At 33.0% G+C, this 26,498-nt stretch overlaps 1 protein-coding gene across 1 annotated transcript; it reads right to left on the reverse strand.

Annotated features, from left to right (window-relative positions):
- Window positions 1-437: 437 nt before the first annotated feature.
- Window positions 438-20,502, reverse strand: LOC105200176. The gene is made up of 9 exons (XM_026138858.2): window positions 19,142-20,502; window positions 11,364-12,317; window positions 9,248-9,535; window positions 7,702-8,528; window positions 5,988-6,155; window positions 5,512-5,752; window positions 5,043-5,169; window positions 4,775-4,956; window positions 438-2,966 (listed from the first exon to the last, which is right to left on the reverse strand). Exons 2-9 carry the CDS (start codon window positions 12,195-12,197, stop codon window positions 2,721-2,723), a joined length of 2,913 nt encoding a protein of 970 aa, XP_025994643.1. The 5' UTR covers window positions 12,198-12,317; window positions 19,142-20,502; the 3' UTR covers window positions 438-2,720.
- Between the last annotated feature and the right edge of the window lie 5,996 nt (window positions 20,503-26,498).

Consider the following 26,498-nt stretch of genomic DNA (forward strand, 5'->3'; position numbering starts at 1 on the left):
AATAATGATGTTAATGTACTTTAGGTAAGTTGCTACAGTGACGGATTAATTATTAAGAGCAACAGACGCTGAATAAACCATTGGATTAGTCATTATTCCTGTTTTATATCGGATGATAAAAATACGATATAATTGGGAGAAAAATTAGTATTGTTATGATCTTATTTTTTAAGACAAAGTGCGGCGCGTTCTCGTATTCATTTTAATAGTGCGCGGGACTTTGGAAGAACAAACAAACGTTCTGTTCTTATTTTATTTTTGCTTCGGTGCCATTAAATTCTGTGCTTGTTTGATTTGCTATATATATATATATCAATGAACAAAGGCTCAATGTGCTTATGTCGCACGAAGCATTTAGATTTGGTGAAATAGCGGATTACAATATTGTTTGCGGTGCGGGAGAGAATACCAAGGAAATACCAAGTGGCGCACACTAGTTATCGTGTGTATAAAAATGTATTTGTGATTTACATATATGCTAATGTAGCACACTTTTACAGACGCACGCTCAACGAAACTTGCGCACTCACGCACGCACGCACGCACGCACGCCGCACTTTCGCATCGCTATCGGAGTCATCACACTGCTGGGCGCATCATGGTGACTTTTGCGGCGCCAGCTTTCCGATTCATGAAATAATCAAGAGGTTTACACATTTATACACGCGGCAAGAACACTGACGCCATTCATTCCCCCTTATTCCGTAACAATATAACCGATTCCACGTTCCACGTAACGATTTTGCAGCTTTGACTTAGCACTTGGCATCCTTCCATTTGCGTTTCCGAGTAAAAATGGCGAAAAATGCGTTATAAAGAGGACAATTAAAGGAAACGTCATCAGCAAGAGGTTTCTTTCCCGTTGTATGACGGATGATGTGTAGCTGGGAAAACTGTGGGAAAACTCGCTTCGTGGAACAAGCTGTTTTGGTGTATAAGATCCATGCAATACATACATATGCGCTTGATGACTAAAATTAATACATATTTAAATGCACTTAACTTACATAAGATAGTATTGATAGACGATATGTACACGTTAATCCAAGAAAGACATTGTAAAAGTTATTATAAAATATTACAATTCCACTTTGCTAACGTTGCGATTTAATCTTCAGAGGGCCAGCAGAGATAGATTATTTAATGTGGATAAATAAAAAAATAAAAAAAATTATAAAACAAAAATAAAAGAATAAAAAAAGTAGGTGCATAACTTTTTACGTCAGTGCATTAGCTTTGAGTAACGCTGAAGGAAAGTTTTATGAAGTTACTGCTGTTACTCACTTAAATTGACAACACTGTTTCTGTGTAAAATTTCGACAATCTGACATCGTAATCATAATCGTGATTAGCGATATCAAAAATCCTTAAAACGTTAAAATTCAAATTTTAAAAATATTCTACATTGGCCGTGTCATTTGGCCACTATAGTGTTTTCAGCAACAAACTTGGAAACATTGAGCAAAATGTAGGTTCTATAAATGCATAAATTTTACGTAGAAAGAAATGTCAAAGAAAAAATGTCGGCTCTCTAAAGATTAATAAAACTTTGAGCAACTGAATAGAGTACCTTTTTATACACTACCTCAAAGTACACACGAAAGTATTTGCCTACTCCGAGGTTTGCATGCATCTCTTTTTTTATACCTAATTCCGTTTAAATTCTACTTCTATTCTCTTTATATATGTAGAATATAATAATTTTAATCTTATCAAGATTTTTACCTTTTACTCTAATAGGTTACAGGAAGATTAAAATTTTCTCTTCTTACAAATTCTCATCATTTAATTAGAAAGACAAAGTGAACAAATACTTTCGAGCGGTAGCGTACTCTTAAACAAGAGAATGCAAATTACTGATGTGAATAAGAACAAAGAATGAAAAGAAAATAAAAGAAATCATGAGTTAGATAAGGGGTTTGAGATTTAACATAAATAATTATAGAAAGCACTTGGTATGAGGTATTAGAAATATCCATCTTTGTTGGTCATTTAAACATCATTGGAGTGCAATGGTTACGTAATTATATAATTTCAGGTGGTAATAGCATTTGCTATGCTAACTGCACAAAAGTTAAGTCAAAGACATAAAGATATATGACACAAAGGTGTCTTCGAGGCACATTCTCATGTTTAGCATTGGACGCACCAACTTGATTTTAATCTCTTTTTATATTAAAATTATATTACACATATCACTAGATTGCAACTAGAATAGTAAATGTCATTTTATAAAATAAAGATAAAGAAACATCAAATAATTTTAAATATAATATACATGTATATATATATATATATATATATATATATATATATATATATATATATATATATATATATATGTAACATGTATATTTCTCACTTCTTCCGTTTAAAAAACATTATATAGTTAGTCTTAAAAAGAAAAAAAAAACGTATCTAAGTCTGTTGTTAAATGGACACTGCAAATACGAAGACGTTCTAGCGTAATGGATAGCTTTTCCTTGTCGATCCGCAACTCGGAACCACAATATATTCTTCGATAATTTTACGTGATTAATAATGTTGTACATATCGTTGGTACAACAACGCCTTTTCGGCTTGAGTCACAGTCTTAAGTTTGCTTGCGTCGCGAAATGGAGCGGGAAGCGTCAAGGAGCTCCAAGTGCGCGCTCCTAAATACTTCCGCAGAGATCAGTCTTAAGTGAAGCTCATCATCGAGCTCATTTTCGTATCTTTTATCACGCTTTCTTGTAGAATATCCTCTTGATGGCCTCTTTTCTTTCCGGTGAGACGAGCGCCAGCGGCGTCTTTCCCTGTCGATTTTGTATGTTCGTCTGACCTCCGGCTTGTATCAGAAGCCGGCAGACCTCCTTTTGCTTCTCCAGGCTCACGGTATTCGAGACTGCCGCGGCCATGTGCAGTGGCGTGTTGTACATGTAGTTGGTCTCGTTTACGACATTCGAAGTGCCCTTGCACAGCAGTACCTGTAAGAACGTGAGAAAAGTCTGAGCATATAGTTTGCGGAAGTCGACGTCGCGCAGTACACGCTGCTCTTTACACACAAAAAAATTAGTATCAAATCAACAATTCATTGTTTCATATATAAGCAAGAATACAAAATCTTCTTGGAAGAATTTATAATTTTAAACAGACATAATTTGCTTACATAAAGAAACAAAATTTTTTTCTATAAGTAAATTACGTCTGTTTAAGATTATAAATTTTTCCGAGAAGATTTTATACTCTTGCTTATACATGAAGCAATGAATTGTTGATTTAATATTAATTTTTTTTCTCTGTAGAGTTTAATCCTGGTACAGTGTATTTCAAATAAGGTCTCATTGTGTTAAATAACTTGCACTGAAAATTTATTCTTATTATTAATTCACTTTTTAAATTATAATCTATCTTTCAAAATATTTGTATCTTTTACTTCGTAATATTTTTAGAGCCTTATATAAATTTGTATGGTGACAATTACTTTTTTTTTTTTTCTAAATGCCAAAGTTACTAATAAGACTCGTTATTTTTTAATGGAATATAGGATATTAAATGTGTCATATTATATTTATAGTTTAAAATAATTGTGTTAATCGAGAGTAAAACACGAGAAAAGAAGAGATAACTCTATGTGCGGAATATTATTATGATTAAACTCTTTTTCGAGACAAAATGAAGAAAATAGCAGATCGGCAGACATTACAATCCTTTTCAAAGAGACAATTAGCGTCCGTATTATGTAATATAAATGCGGTCGAGAAAAACACGCATCAAATGCACAAAATTGATTCTTTATTAGTGCCTAACATAACACTTGTTTTGTCATCAAATACGATAACACTATCGATTACGTGTCGAAGGTTATCACTCAGAATTCTGGGTGAACAAGACTGAATGGTTCAATTACTTCTTGCTTCAACTTTTTGCTCTCTATAGTCATTTCTGATTGGTGGATTTTTCTTATCCACCAGTCAGACACAAAAAGAGATAAAGAATGAGTGATCATTTCATTTAAGCACAACATTATAGTCAAAATATCATCCAACATGTTTCAGAAGATGCGCATTTCTTTCTAACTACAAGATCTTTGATAAATTTAAAGTTAAATCTTTTTCTAAATGAAACTTGGACAATAAAAAATCGTCTCTTTGCAAATTTCAAATTTACACGGAATGAACGATTTTGTTGAAGTATCTAAATATTTAGCTGGATATAGAATCTAAAAATAATTTTATTAGATCATCAAAATAATATTGTTACGGATATTCAAGCACGACCAGTAATGCCGCAAAAAGTTTTGACATTCCAGCAATTCAGTTTGAGAATTTAGCATAATTATTTTGATGGCCCAACAAAATTATTTTTAGACCTGTATCCAACTAAATTTTTAGATACTTTAGCAAAATCATTCTTTCCGTATAGCGTTGATATTTTAACAGTATTCAAGTTATAAATTGCTTCAATTAAGGCCTGTTTAATATTAATTAGAAAACAAGTTTATTTACACGCGTCAGAATTAATTTAGAAAAATCTCTCGGAATTAAATAGCAGAAAGATTATTCAGTATTTCTATAACAAAATAGTTTGTGTTACTATTTTTAGTTTATCTGTTCTTATACTACAAGAAAATCGTAAAACTTAACGACGTTGGTAATTCCAGGAAGGTATATATATTACAAAATGTATAAATATCACTTTGTTAGAAGTCTAGTGAACCGATTGTTACATGGCTAACTTGATAATTTTACGAGTAACTGACGCGCGAAGTTGGGAAATCCCTCAGGTGGATTACCTTCACGAGCGCAGGATCGCAATTCAATGAGGCTGCCATATGTAAAGCGGTGTCGCCGCACTTGCTCTCTTTGACCTTGGTGCTCGCGCCGTTCTCCAAGAGAAGACGCGCCGTGGCCAAGGACTTGATGCCCCGCCCGGTAGGATCGTGCGATTCTACCGCGATATGAAGAGCGGTTCTCCCTGAAACGCGCACATGTTTATTCTTCTATGCCTCGAGTCTCTGTACAATTTCATGCTCTTTAACTTCATTTTTTGTTTCAACTAACCGTCGTAATTACACCTCGATAGGTCGAACACGGGATTCCCTTGCACCGTCTTCAACGCCAGAAGCTCCGCCAAAATCTCCCCGTGCGAATCGCCCCGCGCCGCGACCGAGTGTATCAGCGTGTCACCCTGGAATGATACGGAAGTAACAATAGTATCAGAAAATTGTTCGCCATCATGCATAAAATTATCTTCAACGTCTCTTCAACCGCGCTAATCACGCTTATGCTTTCTTCAATGTGTTCGCTGTACAACTCATTATTATGCAATTAGTCACTTGGAAACGAATTTATTAACGAATAATTGTGCGATTACTTCGCCGAGATAACAGAAAGTATTTTCTACATAATTATTTCATTCAAAACTCGTTAACAACTCCTTAATCGATTCCGCGTTAAAGCGATCAATTACTTAATAAATGGTTCGAAAACAATGACTTTCGCATAACAAATGAATCACGTGGAAACTCACGCGCATGTGATATAATCTTTGGTTGATGTCGATCCCTTTCTGCAGCATTGCGGCGGCGAGATATCCGGTGACATACGGCATTTCCGGGCAATTTATGGCGGCCAAGTACAAAGCGTCCTCGTTGCGATTGTTGACCATTGATAGAGCGCCCGGCAGATTGCCCAATCTCTCGACCAACGGCGCCAAGTAAGCCTTCTTCTTTGCTAATTCCTCTGGATTTCCCACCAGGCACATGAGCTCTCTATTACACGCAAACGTTACATTTTAGCAGGCGAAAAAAACTTCAGGATAAAGTGATTCTTCTCTTCTCCGTCCAGTTCTCAAAAGTGAGACGTTAATTATCTCTTATTGCCAATTGCAATAATACTACGCCAGAAGATGTGGCAGTATCAGGTAACATATTTTTACTGTATACAGTGTAATGTACGCTTTTTATGCGGTGTTCATTTACGCACAAAGTGGAACGCGTTACTCACGTGTCACCATCTTCGTCCGCGGCCGCTAGTTCCTCTATGGATTTCTTCAGCAGATTACTCATGGCTCTTTCCACTTCCTTAGGATTCAATCCTTCCTTCAGCCTCTCGCTTGCTTTCACAGACGGCAAGTTTAGTGAAGGCCACGGTACTATTCCTCGTTTCGAGTTCCTGTCGTGGTAAATCGGGTCGTTAACCACACTTCTTATCACGCTTCTCGTGCGAAAGCCGTGATGAGTATATATTTTAACACGAGTAGCGTAAAAACGATAATACTCGAAACTTCGCGTTACGACTTGGTTTAAAAAACGGTTTACTTACATGAATTAAAATCATATTGAGAAATAAAACTTAAAAAAAACATGCTAACCCGCACAGCACGTAATATTGCAACAATATTGCAACAATGTTACAATATTGCAGTAATATTACAGCGATATTGTAATATTACAGCAATATTGCAGCAATATTGTTGTTATATTGCAATATTACGTGCTGTACGGGAAGTTATGATATTTACAATATGAGTTTTAATTGTTACTTCTAGTAGTTATTTAATAGCTAGACTCGCATTTTCTAATCACCCGAAGGCGCCGGAAACATAAATATGTCACTGAAAACTTGAACTGTTGATTTATTGCAATGCTTATCGTCTATTCCATTGTAATATCTACCATTAATTTAGATTATATAACTTCGCGGAAATAAAGAACACGTTTTCTTTATGTTTGCGAGCAGCGCAATAACAATATGCGTTATAAATGCATCTAGAAGCACGGAACGCAGTTGAAACTCCGATCGTGTCTTCGAGAAAGGAGAGGCTTTGTTCTATAAACATCGCTTCTCTTGAATTCCACGAACTCCGATCATTGATTCATGTTTATGGATGTATGATCGAGATATAATCTCAACAGTAAGTGACTTATGTTATTGAGAGCATAACAATAATTGTTAATTTTAACATGTACTTAGATTCTATTTCTATAAGCGCGTAATATTAATTTATATTAAATAATATTAATGAAAAATGGTTATATATACAATTTTGATAATATTATAAGAATATTATATAAAGTAAATAAAATTATATAATGAATTTCAATATTTTAATATTTTAAATTATCGGGAATAATATAATTTTTAAATGTGATAATTATAAAGTTTATGAATATTTTATGCATAATAATTTACATTTAATTTTTTTACTATAACGATATTTGTAGAACATTTTTATAATATCACGCGGATATTAAAATAATCTTAAAAATATTGTTTTTGGCATATTATTTTAATTTTGAATACAATTTATATAATATTCTAGGAATATTCTAGCAATATAAACACTGGCGAACGGAGGTTAATTTTTGTAATACATACGAAAAGATTTGTTCTAATTATTTTTATAATTTTGATGTATACCGAAGCATTTTAAAAAGTACCGTAAGATCGTTCGATGCATCTATATAGTATGATGCCATGTATAAAACTCAAATTTTTTTTAGAAGCCACACAGTCAATCGATTTAAAATTGTAATATAATATTAGTTTTGCTTTAAAAAATATTCTACATAATTTTAAAACAGATTAAAGCGTTTTAATTTTTTGATTATATCTCTTTAAAAACCATCCAATTTTCTTGAATACTTCAAATTACTGTCATTCTCCTCGCTCATTTTTACATCCTCGCCTTATTTTATTTAAATTTTATCAAGCTTACCTCTGAGAACCGCTGGATATGAATGAAGATACCATTGTTGGAATTTGATAGTCACTGGGTACAAACATCGACGGTGGCTGATCGTACCTTTTTTCTTCATTGACAGTATGCAACATCGTGTACTTCTCCTGAGACACGCCCAAGTTTTGTTCGGATGTCTTTGTGGAAGTCTTGTTGGTCAACTCAATCTCAGGGTGCAGGGTGCTTGCATTGTGCTGTGGCACAATTGACGTATTGATCTCGTTCTTCGCATTCGGCTCGTAATATCTTGGCTCCATGTCTGTCGCGTGGGCATTTGCTGCACGATTCACGAACGCGCATCCACCGGTGCTTCCCTTGCTCGCGTAAACTGACACGAAATCGCCATCGATGGGCAAGCCCGCGATCTGGATAGGGTTCACGTTGGGTATTCCCAAACAATCTTCCAGCTTCTCGTTTCGCATGTTGGTCGCGGGGCACTCGCGAGACGCGGGATTCAGATCGTTCCCTAACGTTCGCATAGACACCCACTCGTTATTGTAGGTCGAAGAGAAGCAAGATGCGTCCGAGGCAACCTGCAGCTCCTTCAACGTCTTGCCTTGCTTATCCTCCTCTATGATTTGTTCTACTAGCTGAAGTAACGTGCAGTCAATAGTGTCGCTGCTGTTGACAATCGTTCCCGAAGAGTCGTAGACATTCTTCCAGCCAGACAGGGTTTCACCAAGCTGTTCCTCGATCTGATAATCTAGGGGCGTCTGGTAATTCAACGGGCTGGACACGTCGCTGTAGGAATGGTTGGACGAGGACGAGGAAGACAACGCTTGCGGCACCCGATATGTCGATGCAACCTTAGAAAGAAGGCGTTCCGGTTAATTGAGTCAATCGCCATGAATTCCTTTCGTACTTATACTAGGTCAGAGCAAAATATAATAGCAATCGTTACATAAACTTATATAAGCCATTTGAGTTTTGTATGAGGCTAGTCAAACCGTGGTAAAAGGTGTTTTATGGATGGAGCAATGTGGCGTATTAATCAGACTTGTAAGTATCTGAATCTTCTATTACGGGTAATATGTAAATTTTTTATTTTTAGCATTGCCTGTACGTGATAATAAGTAGATGAAAATAAATGTAAATATATTATGTAAGAAGAATAAATTCTAACGTACTGGATACACTCAATGTTATTATCAAATGACTCAAGTAAATTGATATGGAAGATCTAAGAATTGTGCAAGTAACATTACAAAAGTATAATATATTCAACACATATAAAAATAATGTCTATAAAAATGTGCAGTCACAATTGACTCGCAACAGTTTAGAGATAAATCGAATGGGTCGATATCGCGACCTACCGCGGCAAAATAGATAAACTGCGCTGTATTTTGATTTGCGGTTGTGTTTAATCTACAATTCATCTCAATTCATCTTTTTACGCGGGCGGCGCGCCACACATTTTCGCAAGATAGCGCCTCGTTTTACTTATTCCAGGCATGCGGGATTCGTCGAAGCGCTACTTATGCGCGCTCCTCTCATACATTTATGCAGATTATCGCGGACTTACCTGCGGCGAACCGAGCGGGCTGCCGATGACGTTGACGTGCATCTGCGGCGACTCCAAGTTAGCAGCGGAGCCTGGTGACTGGGCGCGACTCGACGCCCGACTGTTCGACCTCGAGACGACGTAGTTGTAGCTGCTCGCTGGGGAATCGGACCAGGTTTTCGCGCTTGGCGAGGGAATCGAGTGACTGCCGGCGTCTGAGCGTACCGCGGGTTGAAAGCCGCCACGCGACAGGATGTCCATCAAGGACTCTTCTCCCGGATCGTCGACGATTATGGAGGGAAGCGCGGTCTGAAATTTCAGATTAAATTCTTCCTTACGAAGCGGAAACCTTTTTACGTCGTATCTCGACACCAGTAGTTTCGTTCATCAAAACGCTTTTAAGATCTTTATCAGCCAAGTAATTAGAAAAAGTTGCCAAATGCGTACCACTTAAGTCATTTTTTATTATATTTTGCATTTAATATATTGATTTATATGCAAGTAAACGTTAAAAATTTTAAATTGATATTTCAGGTATCTATTATTACAATATTTAATCTTACACCAATAACAAATTAATTTATTTTAAGCTTTTTCGCAAAAGGTACGATTTGTGCAACCGATTGCCTTAATAAGTCGCCTGTGAGTTTTCTAAATCGTATTGTTTTAAAAGTATCGAATTTATGAATTCAATAAATATATAAAAAATCATTAACTAATATCCATTTTCTTAATATTTTATCAAAAAAGGGATCAAATAATTAATGATTGATAAATAACAATAATGAAATTGTAGAAAGTTGAAATAATTCTTGTTTGAATTTATTTTGGAAATTAACATATTTTTATTTATATCAATTATTAGTTTTATTATTATCACTTATCAGACTTTGATTAATATTGTTTATTGTTATAAAATTTGTGGCGGTATACTTAATTTAGAAAAACTTGACAGATTTTATAAAAATATTGATTTAATCTTTATAAGAATTGTAAATACATATAAAACAAACGTTAAATATTTTACAATAAACTTCTTTTATAAAAATTAATATTCAATGTAAGATTGCATGGTTACATTATTACCAGCTACATAAATCAATTAAAATTAACATTAGTGGTATCTGTTTGCATACACGAAACAATATATAATTTGGTAAAGTTTTAGCTATATTATTCATGTCTCGTTTACTTCATATTTTTATCATTAAATGTTGCTTATATTAAATAAAAATATAAAATATTAATAAAATATGAATAAAACGAGCGGCACGCATTCAGCAACTTACGCTTTATACAGTGTGATTATTAATGTTTATTAATGATTATGATTGTACCCACTTTATACCATAGGAGCATGATTTACCGACGAATATGTATTTCTAACATATTATTATATTAGAATTTACAAATGCATCGGGAAATCATGCTCCTATGGTAAAAAGTGAATACAATCATTAACAATCACCCTGTATAATTGCTAACATTATACGTAAAGGAAGAATTTTAAAGATTTGTATTTACCTTCCTTTACATCTAATATACAAGTATTAGGTATTACACCTAATTTTGATTCCATTTCCTTTTTTGATTGTGGAATTCACTTATTATCAGAAAAATGGAAAGTAGCATGTAAGAAAAGATATTTTCATTGAAATATAATGTATCATTCCTTTAAATATAAAATAAATTTTTAACCGAAAGAAACCTCAAAATTAAGTGTAATGCCTAATAAATATAATAAGAGATTCCCTTCTTTTTCGTGGAGATAAACCGAGGAAATTAAAATAACAATATACGTATTTATTCTTACGATTTTTGGAATATATCCAGATATGTGTACTTTCAAATAGCATGCTATGCAATGATTTTTGTGCCGTCAAATATTTATTATCAACATATACTTATAAGGTTATTCTTAAAGCAAAAGTACATTTTCATCTAAAAAAATAGCATTTCCTGTTTTCTTACATTTTCTTTAGAACTTTATGCACATTTATCTGAAAGAATGTAATTTAATTCGAGTTTTCTTGTTTTTCAACACATGGTATAACACCTTGGCAAGGAGTGTATCATTTCATAAGAATATCGTCTCACTGGCACAATGTCGGAAAGATAATAGTAAAACAAAACTTACTTCATTACTAAGGTCTCCACTACGGAAGATATGGTTGTCATTCTCTCCGGTCCAGTTAGGATCCATTGCCAAACCTATCCCTCCGATCGATGCCTGGGTTGAATCCGACAGCTGGTCTAAGCAAGGATTCAGCTTCTCGCTGTAATCCTTGTTCCTCAGGATCTGCTGGGCGGTCTTATCGTAATCCAGCAGACTCATCATGGGATAAGGGTGTCCCCGAAAGGGTTGGAAGTCAGGCTTGATTGGCCCACGTTGGATTAGGTCGGAATCATCGGAGTCCTCATGTTCGTGCTGTTCTATCTGTTCGACTTCCGAATCGTCATCCAGGGAGTTCTCATACGAAGATTGACATCGCTTCTTGTCACGAGAATCATCGCGTATGTTAAGCGGCAGGCAGCTTTTGTTGTCATCGACGTTATCCTCGTTGTTGTTTATGTCCTCGTTATCAGCATGACGGCTCGATTGCAAATTGCAGCTGTCCCGATACTCAATGTTGTCCACATTTTCGCTACTGGTAAGGCGTGTCCTATCGACGTTCTCATTGGCATCTTCATTGTCTTCGTCGTTGTTGCGTGAGAGCCGTAGATTTTCGATCTTTTCGATTATGTCTTCGTATTTGATCAATTTCTCGCGGAAGTCCTTGTCGAGATCGAAGTTTCTGTCTGCATCGGCGCTCGAGCGACAGGATGTGTCCGGGCTACTAGACATATCTTCGGATTCAGTTGATCCGTAATCCTCCTCTAAGGAGCTCACGGACAAACGATCTGGAATCGAGACGAGTTGCAGCGTCCACTTCTCGATTCGAATCGGCGTAATTTGGCCGGAATTGGCCATGGTGTTGCCTCTCCTCTAATCTTACGTAATGTAAATAACTGTCCACAAAAAATTAGTAAAACGCAGGTTCATGCGTCAGTTAATGTCCTCCTGATCTGAGTAACTTCTTTTCACGTGAATCTGTAAAATAAATAGTAGCAAATGTAAATTCTATGGATTAAGAATAATTCATTGTGCAATTTTTTATATCTATAAAATTGTCGAGTTTTTAATAGTTATTATATTATTAATTGTTATGTTATTATTGTATAATTAAATTATTATTGTTCACATCCTAATTATAGCTAAAAATTGTTTTGAATCGTACAAAGTCTTCCTGTTAGATTTTTAGGTGTTGAAAACGATGGAAACTAAATTTCACTAGCATGTTGGGGTTTCCAAAATAAATAAGATTTAAAAAATGGATGTGCTATTTAATATTTGTTTGTAAAAGAATTAGTTTTAAGAAATTCTGATTAGAAGTGTATTGTACATTCCCTATAAAATGTATTTCTTTAATTTTTAATACTTATTTTATTTTTTAGTACTATTATGAAGGAAAGGATTGAAATGCTTAATGAAATACTTAGTTTTGCTAATTGTCAGATAGCATATTTTCAATTTGTGACGAAGTGATACATACTTAATATTTTTATAATAGTTTGTGACTATTAATACATACAGGGTATCTAACATTAAATATAACACCATTTACGAATAGATAGAGCAAAATTCTAAATTGACTTGAAAAAATTTATTATTTTGCAAATTTCACGTTAATAAGTTGTTAATTTGAAGATAGCCGAATTCATTCGACCTACCGCCGCGACGCGCCGAGTGTGCGATGAGACACCCAACGGTCATCGTTATTAGGCATTCGAGGAGTTGTTTACAAGGCATTGAATATGCAGAAGTGGTGCGTAACTATAATTGTGTCGTTCACATAAAGCATATATCCAAACATCTTCTTGCATGCTTAACAACAATAACCGTTGCAATAGGCAGTCGTATCTCATAGAACGCTTACATTTGGCGGTAAGCCGAACGAATTCGATATCTTTATAAATTAATAATTCATTAATGATTCAGCAAATTGCAAAATGGTATTTTTCGATTTATTGTCAGTTTAGTTCACTGTATTTGCTCATAAGTGGCGTTACACATAATATTAGACACTTTGCATACGTAATGTAATTTATCGTAAGAGATTCCATTAAATATTATATAAACACACACACACACACACACACACACACGCACGCACGCACGCACGCACGCACGCACGCACGCACGCACGCACGCACGCACGCACGCACGCACGCACGCACGCACGCACGCACGCACGCACGCACGCACACGCACACGCGCACGTTTAAAATAATTCACAAATTTCAACAGAAAGATTGCTGAGAGACTTAACATTGACAGAACGACCGCATTTCGGTATTTAAAAAAGATTGGATACACTATAAAGCTTGAATGTTGCGTTTGTTAATCGAAGCGAACAAATTGAATCAAGTTTCTACAGCTGTTTTTTTGCTTAACTAAATAAAAAGTCATTTTGAATCCACTTGTGATTGACGATGAAAAATGGATTTTGTACAATGGATAATGTGCAATGCAAAAGTTTGTGAAAACTAGCAGATGAGTATGCAGAATCCATTGGCAAAAGTTAATTTGCATCCTAAAAAGGTAATGCTTTGTATTTGATAGAATTGCAAATGAATAATTTATTTTTAACTGTTCTCCATTGGCCAAATTAATTTTGGCAAATACTGTTAATAATTAGACAATTTAAAGATAGCAATTCAGAAAAAGCGTTCAGTTCTGATCAATTGTAAGAGTCATATTTTACCACGATAATGCAAAACAACACTGCAAAACAGACCTTGCGCAAACTAAAGGAATTGAAATGGAATATCACATCAAACCCGCCGTATTCTCGCATCACTGGATTATCACTTGTTTCAATCATTGCAAAATGATTTGAATGGCGAAAAATTCGCATTTTTAGAAGCCGTCAGAAACTACATATTTCTTCCTTCTTTAATGTAAAACAGAGGTCATTTTATGGTCGAAGCAACCATATACTACCAGAACGTTGAGAAAAAATAGTAAAAAATAAAATTGATTACATTATTGATTAATATAGAAATTTTACATGCCAAATTAGCGCTTGAGTTTTAATAATAAATTGAGCACGATCTTTTGTATTCATCTAATCAATGTATATATTTTATTATATATATATATATAAATTATACATTAAATATAATATTTAGCGGAGTGGCATAGAGAGTTACGCATTTTTTAGGTTTAAATTTCAACTGATCAGAAACATCCGATTTTATTTGACCGTCACCTTTCGGAAGGCAATGACAAACCACAGAAAGAATCTTGTTATGAGAACCTCTTTAATTTAAGATGTTCGGAACCGGCGTTTAAACTATATAGCTCTGTATAAATTATAAAAACATACCAGAAATACACTGAGAGGTAACCACATCTCTGATAAAAGATTGAAAACTGAGATGATAATATTTAGTACAAAATCTAACATATAAATTACGTTATATATAGTGTATCGATACCCACAAATTATAAATCCTAAATATAAATAATTTTATCGCTAAAGGTGAAAAATCTGCTATCTAATCAAAATTTTGTATTTAAATCTTTTATAATAATAAATAAAAATTAACATATTATGAAAGGCATTTTATAGGAAATAAACAAAACATTCTCGATTTTCAATCAACATTTCAAGAAAACTGTTAACTGTTTTCACAAAAAATTTAAATATCGCAAAAAATCTATTTTAGCACATTAAACCTCAATTATTTTGGAAACTTGACATGCTGGTGAAATTTAGCTTGCCGCATCATTTTCAGCATCCAAAAATTTATGAGAAATACCTAGTCTGACTTCAAATAATTAAATAAAAATTTATTGTAAATGAGTGTAATAAGTCTGTTTCTTATATCGCATTATTAATGAAGCAGTTTTTCACGCTGTGCAATATCACAGAAGAGAACTTTTTTCCGTTCCCTTTGTATAACGATTTACGTATACTGTTTTAATCGTTGCCGGAAAGTGTTTACCGATTAAGTGTATTATCATCAGCTAAGTACAATTGCTTTCTGCTTTCCATTATTATATGTGTTGATATCTGGGACTATGACGTACTTTGTTGCTGACAGTTATCGCTCATTAGTTGCTGGGCGTTAACATGCATATTATTTGACAGAAAATACACTCATACGCTCTTGCATAAACTTTCCCTAGCATTCAAGAAACAGATCAAGAAGTCTTCTTACTTCAATTAATAACAATGATTGCTGATAAAAGTATGGAAAATTATGCGAAACATTGTGAAGAATGAATGAATTCAAAGCAAAGATCGTTAAAAGCTTCGTGATAACCCACGTTCCCGAGACAATAAAAATGATATTATCGTCATTTAGTAATCAATTTGTATGACATGAATTATAACGTTCATTAAACGTGAAATAAAGCTCTAATTAATTTTAAAATTTGTAATATGTAGAGAAAGATCATAAAAAAACCGTTATACCATTTTGTTTTTGGATTGTATTTCTAAAAAAAAAAACTAAAAAGTAATATAAACATAAATACAAAATAGAAAAAAAACAAAAAAGAGGAAAAAAAGAACTAAAATAAAAGAAAGAACTGATAAAGCATTTCAATAAACTAATTACTATATCGATAACTGATGATTACTATTCATTTAACTGATGAAATCAATTACCGATAGTAATTAGTTTATTAAAACATGTAATAATTCTTTTTATCAAGAATATTAAAATGAGTTAAATTAAGATAAAATCTTGTAATCATTGAATCTCAAAAGTTTTATATTTTTTATTGTTATAAAGCATTGTTTTCGAGATAATACGGCGCGAAAGTTAAAATGGGACACCCTGTATAAGATTATTATATATTGCGCAATATGTTTTAATCGAGAATTTTATACCTGTAATGTATTATAAAAATTGCGCAAACGTAACAGGAAAAAAATGTTAATATAAAAATATGTTAATGTTAACAATAAAATATCTTAATAAAATTACTTTATAATGTTTTTAATAACGACATATGAAGCCATCAACTTCATGTTCCGTTTCAATTTTTGTGAAAAAGTGTAAGAATAAATTTTTACGTTTTGCAAATAAATTCTACTTAAATTTTACTTTTGAAAGAATACAATTATTAAATGTGTTAGTTAAAAAATTTCAGAGCAATAATTTAATTAATTATACAAGATTATCACGATGTATGTAATGCAATAATACATCAGAAACAGTAGGGCGTGCCTCCCTCAGGTCTGACAACGCCTTATATACAGATGAATGGTAGATTGATAGCTTCATTTATCATTACGGGATCTCATTTCAATAGTTTTTCCTTAAATGCGTCGCAATAGAAACGTATAACACCGCAGAATAGTTTTTATAAAAGCGTTTTTATGAAAACATGTTACATTGAAAATAATAAGTACAATATGATATGTGTAACAAAAGAACAGAATATTGCGCGCACACTTCATATAATAGAAATTAAAAGTACTATTTTCAATAATACTATCTTCCAAGAATCCATCCAAATTGTGAGTCAAAAATGATAATAGACTGATTTAACTGACAATCATCCCATTCTCGATCATCGTTGAATTTCACTTGAAAATTTCATCAATCTTGTCAGCTGAAGCAAACAATTCGGAGAACTTATACATAAAACCGGAAGATCTTTCACTAGTGTCTATTATCCTTCAAGCGTGATAGGACTAATTCATAAATAATTAAACAAAAAAAAATAAATAAATAAACAAAAAAGTGTAGGTAGTTGAAAATAATTACAAATTTCGCTTACGCTAATCGTATCTTTAAGCTCATAATTACGTTTATTCGTTATTCGCGCTCGATTTTAAATTCGGTGCAAAATCTTCGATGCAAAATGAAGGTTACGATCAAGCAGACTGTTCAAGCATTTGATTAACAAATTTTCTCAATAAAGCTTAACGCCGCCGTGCCGAATGGGAAGATCTGATTATAAAACTGACTTGAAAGCAAGCGATGGCAATCATATTCAAATAAGTTTCCAACGAAATGAACTAGCTGGTTTCGTTGGAAAAAAGCGCAACTTCATCTTTTTTTAAAGAGTCTTAGACTTGTAGATTTCAGATAAAAATTGAACACATGGATTGAAATTTTACAATAATTTTTTTACAATGATTAAAAATTCTTTTTTCAAATATCTCTACATTTTTCTGAGAGTTCTAAATTCTCAAGAGCTATTCTATAGAAAAATATTGTAAATTAAATTCTGACTGAAATAAAAAAGGATCTTTCCCAGAAAAGGTCCAGAGTAAAGACAGTATAGTCTTTGAACGTTTATAAAGCTTACTTGTGAATAAAATTGGTTAATAAAATAAATTAGTTGGTATAAAATAAATATAATTAAATGTGTGAGAGAAGATATTAAGAATACTTTAAAAGCATCTCAAATGAAGAGTTTGTAATTTGATATGCATTATATCTACACCTTCTTAATGGAATATTTTTCGATTTTCGTCTTCTATGATTCATAATTCTAAAACAAATGTACAATCACTGGAGGGCGTTGCAAGAAACGGACACGCAGTTTAAAAGCAATTAAGTAATTTAGAAGACTGATACGATTCCGAGTAATTACATTAATTTAATACGCCGGAATGAGAGCTCTGCTCGCGGACACGCGACTGTCAACCACGCGTACGCAGCTCGCACGCACTCGTACGCAACAGATGATCAATGTAATACCGCGCACGATCGTGCATAATAATGAAAAGTTTCCATTGCAAAAACAAAGTGTTCATCGTGGAAGAAACAACGCCAACCTTGAGTATGTGTGTGTGTGTGTGTGTGTGTGTGTGTGTGTGTGTGTGTGTGTGTGTGTGTGTGTGCGTGCGTGCGTGCGTGTGTGTGTGTATATATATATATATATATATTTCTTTTTTTTTCATCTTATTAACATCTTTCGGACGATATACGATAGATGATAAAGTGTTTTCTAAGAATCGCAATTTAAAGACGTAAATAGATAAGAAAATATTGTTCTCCGCTATCTTTAGCTTTTAAAGAGTTATATCGTAGACGGGCACTTAAATCGTAAATTATGTTTGTGTGTTATCTAAACAGAACTAATTTAATTTCTATTAAGTTTTATGACAGTTTAAAAATGTGAAGATTAAGGCAATTAATTAAACTGCTTTAATAATTTACATATAGCGGGATTATTAAAAAAAACTGAGTAATAAAGTAAAAAATAATTATTGTTGATACGTTTTACAGAATAATTCTTTTCAAGGATATGTGATTTTGATATTACTGTACAAGACGTGCATAAATAAAAATATGATACAAATAATACTTTAAAAGAAAAATTTTGTTGAAATCTTAAATATTATATCGGTATAAATATTTATTTAAAATACTGTTTCTAATTGTTCATGATTATCTGCAAAGACAATATACAAAATTCTTTTTACATTCTTTATTTCTTTCCTTTGTACCTATAGATACAGTGAGAGTTAGGAAGTCAGTTAAATAAACATTTTATCCATTTCTACTAATACAGGTTAACTTTAATCTTGATTTATGACTACTTTTTTTTCTGCAATAAAAAAGTTGTTGTGTTCAAGTAAATATATTTATTTTAACATCATTTCCTTTAAAAATATTTTCCAAGTTTACAAGTAAATTATTTTATACTAGCTAATATTTTTATTTAAATCAAGAATATGACATTAAGATAAATATATTTACTTAAACATAAAAAATCCTTTTACAACGTAATTCTAAGTATTAGAGTAAATTAAACTGTCATTAAAATTAATCTACATCGGTAAAAGTGGTCGTAAATTATTCAGGCAGAAACTTGCGTGGTGTAACGGAACAATTAATTACCTTTTCTTCGAATAATGCTGAATCGTTGGTCTCGCAATCGCGACAAACCGCTTTCACGAAATTGTTCCAACACTCGCTCTCGAATTCATTGTGCGAGCCGCGTTAGAAAAATTGCATTTTACATAGCCTTCACTCGCAAAGGTGTCCCGAAAGTGCGATTGTCCGCCCGGTGCCGCACGGCCGTTTCTCGAACCGATCGCGACGATCTTATCGGCACGCGATACTCGACGCTTCACATCGTTTCCATATCTCTCCTCCGTTTCTTCACCGCACGTCCCTCGCGAGTGCCGTTCTCCGTCTTAGATTTTCGATTTTTACTGCTCTCTTGCGATCAGTATGTTGTCACTTCCGCGTAAAGTTGGGTCCAATAGGCTCTAATATCGAAGGAAAACTAAGGCGGGTGCCTTGTTCTCAGGCAGGCATCTCGCCAATAATCTCGAGAACCTTGTGAAGATATATAGCTTCAGCGATCCGGTCTGGAAATATAAGCGCGCATGGTGCTTTAATTCAGTTTTCTTTCGTCGCTAGCGATCGAGAGTGGATCGTCGTGGAGCGATAATAATAAGCGACTAGTCTCCACCAAGATTTCGGCGAGGGAAAGAGAGAGAAAGAGAGACTCGTTTGCGATTCTGCGAACGATCCAGTCTCCCGCACACACGCGTGCACGCACGCACGCACGCACGCAACGCTGCCGAAACACACCCGCGTGCCTCGATTCGGTGTCAGTCAGATCATGCGTGTCGCTGTACGTCGCCGACGACCTTCGGCGCTTGGTCGCGCGGCTCCAATATCGAGCGAATGCTCGCGGGATCCTTATCTGTGACTGCGACTTTTGTCGGACCGGCACCGCATCGCCAATAGCAGCAGCAGCAGCAGCAGCAGCAGCAGTAACAGCGGTTTCTTTTTTTTTTCTTCGCTCCCGTCAACTTCGACCGAGGAAAGCGCTACTTGTCTGGGATTTCCGCGTCCGCTCTAATCTCGTACTTGTTCTAATCGCCCGCGTATTTCCCGGCGCGCACGTCCGTCAAGGTCGTCGCGCAGATTGCCGCGAGTTTTCGCGTGATTAGCGCAAAACGGCTCTCTCGCGCCGTACGTACGTCGTCGTGGCGTGCTTTTCGCGTGCGGGTCTCGCTGGTCGCGCGACTCGACGACTCCGTATGATCGGAGCCCGATACTTAAAGACGTGCCTAGTCCCGAGCGATACGCGCGCACGACTGCGCGGCTCGAGCGGGCGCGTGCCGACGACCCGATCCGACGCAATGCAACGCAACTCGACGCGTCGCGACGCAACGCTCGTCGCCCCGCGTCATCGCTCTTGCGCGCTGTGTCCCAGTAGCGTAACTACGTGCGATCGTAGTACAGGTGTGCGACGACCCGCGACACATATATTTTTTGGCGTGTATCGGTGTATCACGAGAACGCAGCCGCATTACGAAATATCGCAATAAAACTACGTGAATTAGATGGTCGTACTCATATCAGAAACCTCATCATATCGACGATAAATCATTATCGTGATATGATTTTTTTTTTTATCAAGTTTTTTGCCGTTACGTAATTTTGCACTCGCAAACTCGTCTAATATAGTACGTGTTCTTTTTTAAAAACAAAATTGCCTTGAATTTTTTAAACGTCTACACCAATTTGCACTGCTGTTTAATATGGATCTTTTTGGATTTTTCTGTGACATTTAACGATAATACTTAAATTTTTTATTATCATTATTGTACTTTTTTCTTTGCAGGCATTTCTTTCTTTTTTTAATATGAACAAATGATTGAAAAGCACAATTTTAAACAAAATGTTTGCAATATGTTTCTTTGTATAACGCAGTTTACACATCGACTTATTATATATGTAGATCTACGAAATATAATATATTATACTACTGAATATATATTATACAATGCAGGGTGATTTTAATACTCAAAGTAAGTAGTTAATCACCACAGAAGATCATCACACTTGTTAAAACAAATTACTATCTATCCTACAAGTGTTATAATTATCTTAGCATATTATACTAATATTATTAAAAATTAAAGTAATATCAAAATATTATTAAAATAATATTCCAGGAATATTATTTTAATATTAGTCCGAGGATATAATATTAAAATAATATTACGAGAACATTATTTTAATATTATTCCGAGGATACAATATTTTTTAAGATTATAGAAATATTGTATTAATGTTACATGTCCACTTTATATAACATTTATATTACGTTATTTTAATATTTATGAAATATTATGAAAATGTACAAATATTATTTTTGTTCAGAAATTAATGTGAATTTATTATGTATAATAAAGTACTCATAAACTTTATAATTATTACATTTAAAATTAATATTCTTCATAATTAAAAATAATATTATTTACCTCTAATATAATATTCATGTAATATTTATATAATATTATCAGGAGTGAATATATAACCACTTTTTATTAATATTAATACTTTGCATTAATATTTCAGGAATATTATTTAATATTAAGTAATATTGTGCGATTATAAGGTACTATCTGCTAACATAAATTAATGCTCGTTTTGATAAGAAAAAATTTTCAAAAGATTTTAATCGTTTTTATGAAGTAATATCTATCTCACAAAGTCATCGCCTGTAAGTTAAATACGTAACAATATCGTGTCGTTCAATAATAAACATTCAGAAATTTGGATACTGCAGTAGTTATATATCACAAGGATATTCAAGGATATTCGGTCAAGGATGGACGTCTACTCTTTTAGAGTTTATTAGCACAAATTTTTCGTATAATTCTTATCGCGTAATAAATCAGAAAAATTACGCGTTTTCTGGTATGCAAAACTCACTTCCACATATTCTATGGAAACAAGTTTGATGGTGCGTTAACATCGGTCAATCATTCTTTATCTTCTTTCAGATTGATCTAACAGAAATATAATAGCAAAGATCTCGATTCATTGGTTATGTGAATTTGTAACGCATTCCACTGGGACATATGGAAATGAGTTTTGCGTAACAAAACACACACACACACACACATAACATGTCTGATTTATTACGCGATGCACGAACAATTTGTGCCATTGCACCCTTAAGTTGAATTAGAGAAAATATCACTAACGAAAACAAAATAGTGAGAATAATGAATACTTTTTATCTTTAATGCAAACACTTTGTACTTCCCTTTTATATTTCATAGATATACTAATTAATACCGATACTAATTCATACAGTGAAATCTTACTAATTAATACCGATACTTATTTCTTTCAACGAAGCGTTACTAATTTACAATGCTTTATTTATAACTGAGATCATCGGTGACTATTTACTGTCTTTCAGTGATAATACACTGATTCCATTTTAAAGAGTACGCGATGTGTAAAGGTCAGTTGACATTCGAGAAGCTCAAGCTTTTTGAGATGAAACAGTTGATATATTAAAAATAAATCTCATGATCGATAGATTGGAAAGTTACGAAAACAAGGGAATGAAATTGCAATAAAAGAATTTTGTTATTGTATTAAATTAACTAAACTATGCTTTTATTGCATAATTAGCTAATTTTTAGTTCGTCAGGCATTCGCGACGCTACGGTCATGGATCTACCATTGATGCGCATGCGTTGTCGATGATGTCACCGTCATTCGTGTCATGTTCTCCAGATATGCTCGTCTGAGTCGTACATATATTTTATTGTATTTCTCATTGACGCAGAATGGCTAAACACACAGACATACATTCCCGGGTTGTACTATGCATCGTAGTAACGTGCATTAATTTTAATGCATATTATGACTGTGGCTTATCTCCGGTTACTGCCGGTTTTTATTTTTATTTTTATTTTTAGCTTTATGCGTCGAATTTCTGCGTAGCTAACGAGGTGTATTTGCTTTCTATTTTAACGATCCCACACTGAGCTTGCGCATAATCACGAATTGTTAAAATTCTTTTTGCGTCTTCCGCGAGGACCTCGCTTGCATTTATATGAACAAACCGTTTGATAATTTTAATATTAATCAAATGTACGATGAATAGAGAATTCAACTTAAAAGAAGAAATGACGTTTTGACTGCGTTGAAATGGTGTGCAACGTCTTTTGTAGCGCAAAATTTCATTTTGCCTCCGCAAAACGGCATAACAAAAAATGAGTATTAAATTAAAACAATATTTTATGAAGATTTTATTTATAAATTTTAATAATAATCTAACATGCATGAATTACAGTATGCGCGTTGATACCGTTGAAAGATATCAATGATATCAAGATATTTTTATATACACATATGCACACACACACGAGTGCTTATAGATAATTTATTTACAGATATCGTAGCAAAAATCAAATAGCACGGCCGTGTCTCGTGTCACGCGCTATAAACTTTACACAGGTATGTATAATATTTACACGGATGATCCGTATATTGTATATACAATTATAATCCAAAGGCGTTTGTTTGTTGGTCTCTTACAAAAACGTACAATAAAAATATTACGTAAAAAAAAAGATTAATTGCAGCAGCAAGAATGTGATTTGTGAAAGTTGTGTGCTCCAGTTGTAAGCTTAAACTTAGCTTCTACACATATTTTTGCTGCTGCAACTTTATTACAATCATTCTTTATTTTTCCATGCGGGTAATAGAAAAACAAATTAAAGAAAATATCGCAAGAGATTTGTTTTTTGAGTGTTTTCGAAGCGAGATGTAATCGCGAGTCAGAGAAATAACACAATTGATTGTAAATCCTTAGCAATAATTAACAATTACAATCGCAATGACAATTGCTTTCAATGGAGTTTTTCGAACATTCGTGTCATTGCCACTCTCTAATTTCATTCACATTGTTTTACACGATCGTGGGTTTAAGAATTTGGTCTTATTTTTCGCAAACGCGGAGTCAGCCGCGTTTCCAGATTGGTGGACGATAATGCAAATCTTTCGAGTGCGTTGTCGTTTGTAAGGTACGTTGACCAACATTTTGTCCGGGAATTGGAACCATTTATTGTAGAGCGATGTGCATCTGCTCTACAATAAATATAACGAAGACTCTGGTAAGAACGCGCGAGACGAAGGAGAGGACTTTCTGACTCATCGTGACGGTTTATTTCTGCCAATGTTCTCTGTTCACCGACAATCGCACTATAACTGCGTAGTCTAGTTGAATCTATTCTTATTAATTTTATTTCGGTCTTATTTCTCGTAAATTTATCGAATTTACACCAGTCCATCGTTTGTTGCCAGAATCTGCTCCGATCGTATAGTTTGAGGTCGTAAGAGCACATCGTCTTCTCTTCCTCTTTTGTCTCGTGCTTCCTCCGTTTCTCACACAGATCGCATCATCGCGGAACCACTTCCGTGGAAGGCCGACCGGTCCGAGTTGCGTTTGGAGATTGAGTCAACTGCGATGTCCGCAAGTTAAATTAGACACGTTTTTCTCGCTTGGCTGGCCAGAAGCTGAGCGTAAGAAATGATTGTTATCAACCGTAAATAAATGTAAACAGATAACATGTTTAGAGGAATCATCAATGTTATGGACACTGTGTGATAACAAACAGTAATTTATTCTAAATAACATTTATAAAATAATAATTTTTACATCGAAAGAATAATTCATAAAATAAAAAGATTATTTGATTAAAAAAAAGATTATTTTTACATTTTTAACTAAATATTTCATTGAAACAAATTAATACAATTTGTTGATTAAAAGAAACGATTTATAAATTGAAAAATATGTCTGATTGACAAAAGATTTGATTTAATTTTTTTTATACTTAATAATTACAATATAAAAAACAAATGTTAAACGTAAAGAAATATTTATCTGGTTAAAAATTTTTTTTTAAACTTGAAAGAATGTTAAAGATTAAATAAATTGTTTAAATTAAAAAAATGTTGTTTTAAAAATCTGAATATTTTTAAACCTTTTTTTAAAATCAACATTTTTGTTTTAGACATTATAATGTTTAAAATATTTAAATAAGAACATTTGGTTCAATTATAAGCTATTAGACACAGATATTTTTACTAATGTAGTATTGAATATACTATTAAATTTAAAATACTGTTAAAATATTTCACTTATTTTTATTTTTAGAACTTAATTTTGCAGTTTATATTCAAAACATTACTTACTTCATCATTATTTTATAAAAATATAGTTGGGAAAGTTCATAATACTGTTTTTTATTTTATTATGTGTGGTTTTCTAATTACAAGAAATAAAACTTTGAAACGTCTATCTATCGATAATGTGTACTTCTGACTCGATCTTATATATCCAAAGATTTGGATAACTTACTCAAATAAAAAACTTATTATTTAAAACAAAAATAACTACTTTCTGCAAATAAATAATTTGTTTATATTTACAAAACAATTTACTTTGATCTTGTTTATTTACAAAATAATTAAATTCTTATTTAACCATAATTTTTGTATTCAAGAAAATTCATTAAAAAAATTTTTATTTTTTTATATTACAATATTTCAAGTAATTACGATCAAAATATTAAAAAAAGATACTTTATAATTATGTTTAAAAAAATATTATGTTATAAATGCATAAGGGTTTATAAAATCTAACAAATATTTCTTTTACTTAAAATACATTCAAAGAAATATATCATCTTTAATTTTATATTTTAACAATTTTTTTTCAGTGTATTGATACATGTAATAATTGTTGAATGAATTATAAGGAATAATTATTAGAACTATTTGCGCATGAATATGAATTAATATTAATACTATAATAAAATTATATAATTAGAAATGTAATAAGTACATAATAAATAATATAGTTTCTTGAATAGAAAAATATTGCAGATTATTAAAGTCTTTTAATATTGATCTAAAACATCTTAAGCGTATTATAAAAATTTAGAGGATACTTTTACATTCATTTTTAAAGAAATTTTATTTCAATTATATATTGGTGTAATTAATAATTTTCATACAGAGTTTAGCTATTGAGATTAAAGTTTACTTAAAAAATCGTAAAATAAATTCCAAAAAGATGAAAAACAAATCGAATCTACAACTTTTAATTAATTTTAATTAGTTTCAACTGGATTCTATTTTAACAATTTTAATTTTTTGTTTAATTAGAAGATGAATTTAAAATAATTTAAATAATTGTATATAATGTTTTTATTAATTTTTCTCACACAAGAAATAAATTTGAAATTAAAATCAAACTGATAAATAATTGGAAGACAATATTTCATGGTTCTAAGATTATTGTATAATTTTATCGAAATGTGTGCAATGTATTAATATGATAATCGCATCTGTTTAAATTTATTTAGAGTACTGTGTCGAGCTAAATATAAGTTGACAAAAAAATTAAATTAAACCTCTT

Source organism: Solenopsis invicta, chromosome 7 (assembly GCF_016802725.1).
Source record: "Solenopsis invicta isolate M01_SB chromosome 7, UNIL_Sinv_3.0, whole genome shotgun sequence".
In the NCBI taxonomy this organism is placed as follows: domain Eukaryota; kingdom Metazoa; phylum Arthropoda; class Insecta; order Hymenoptera; family Formicidae; genus Solenopsis; species Solenopsis invicta.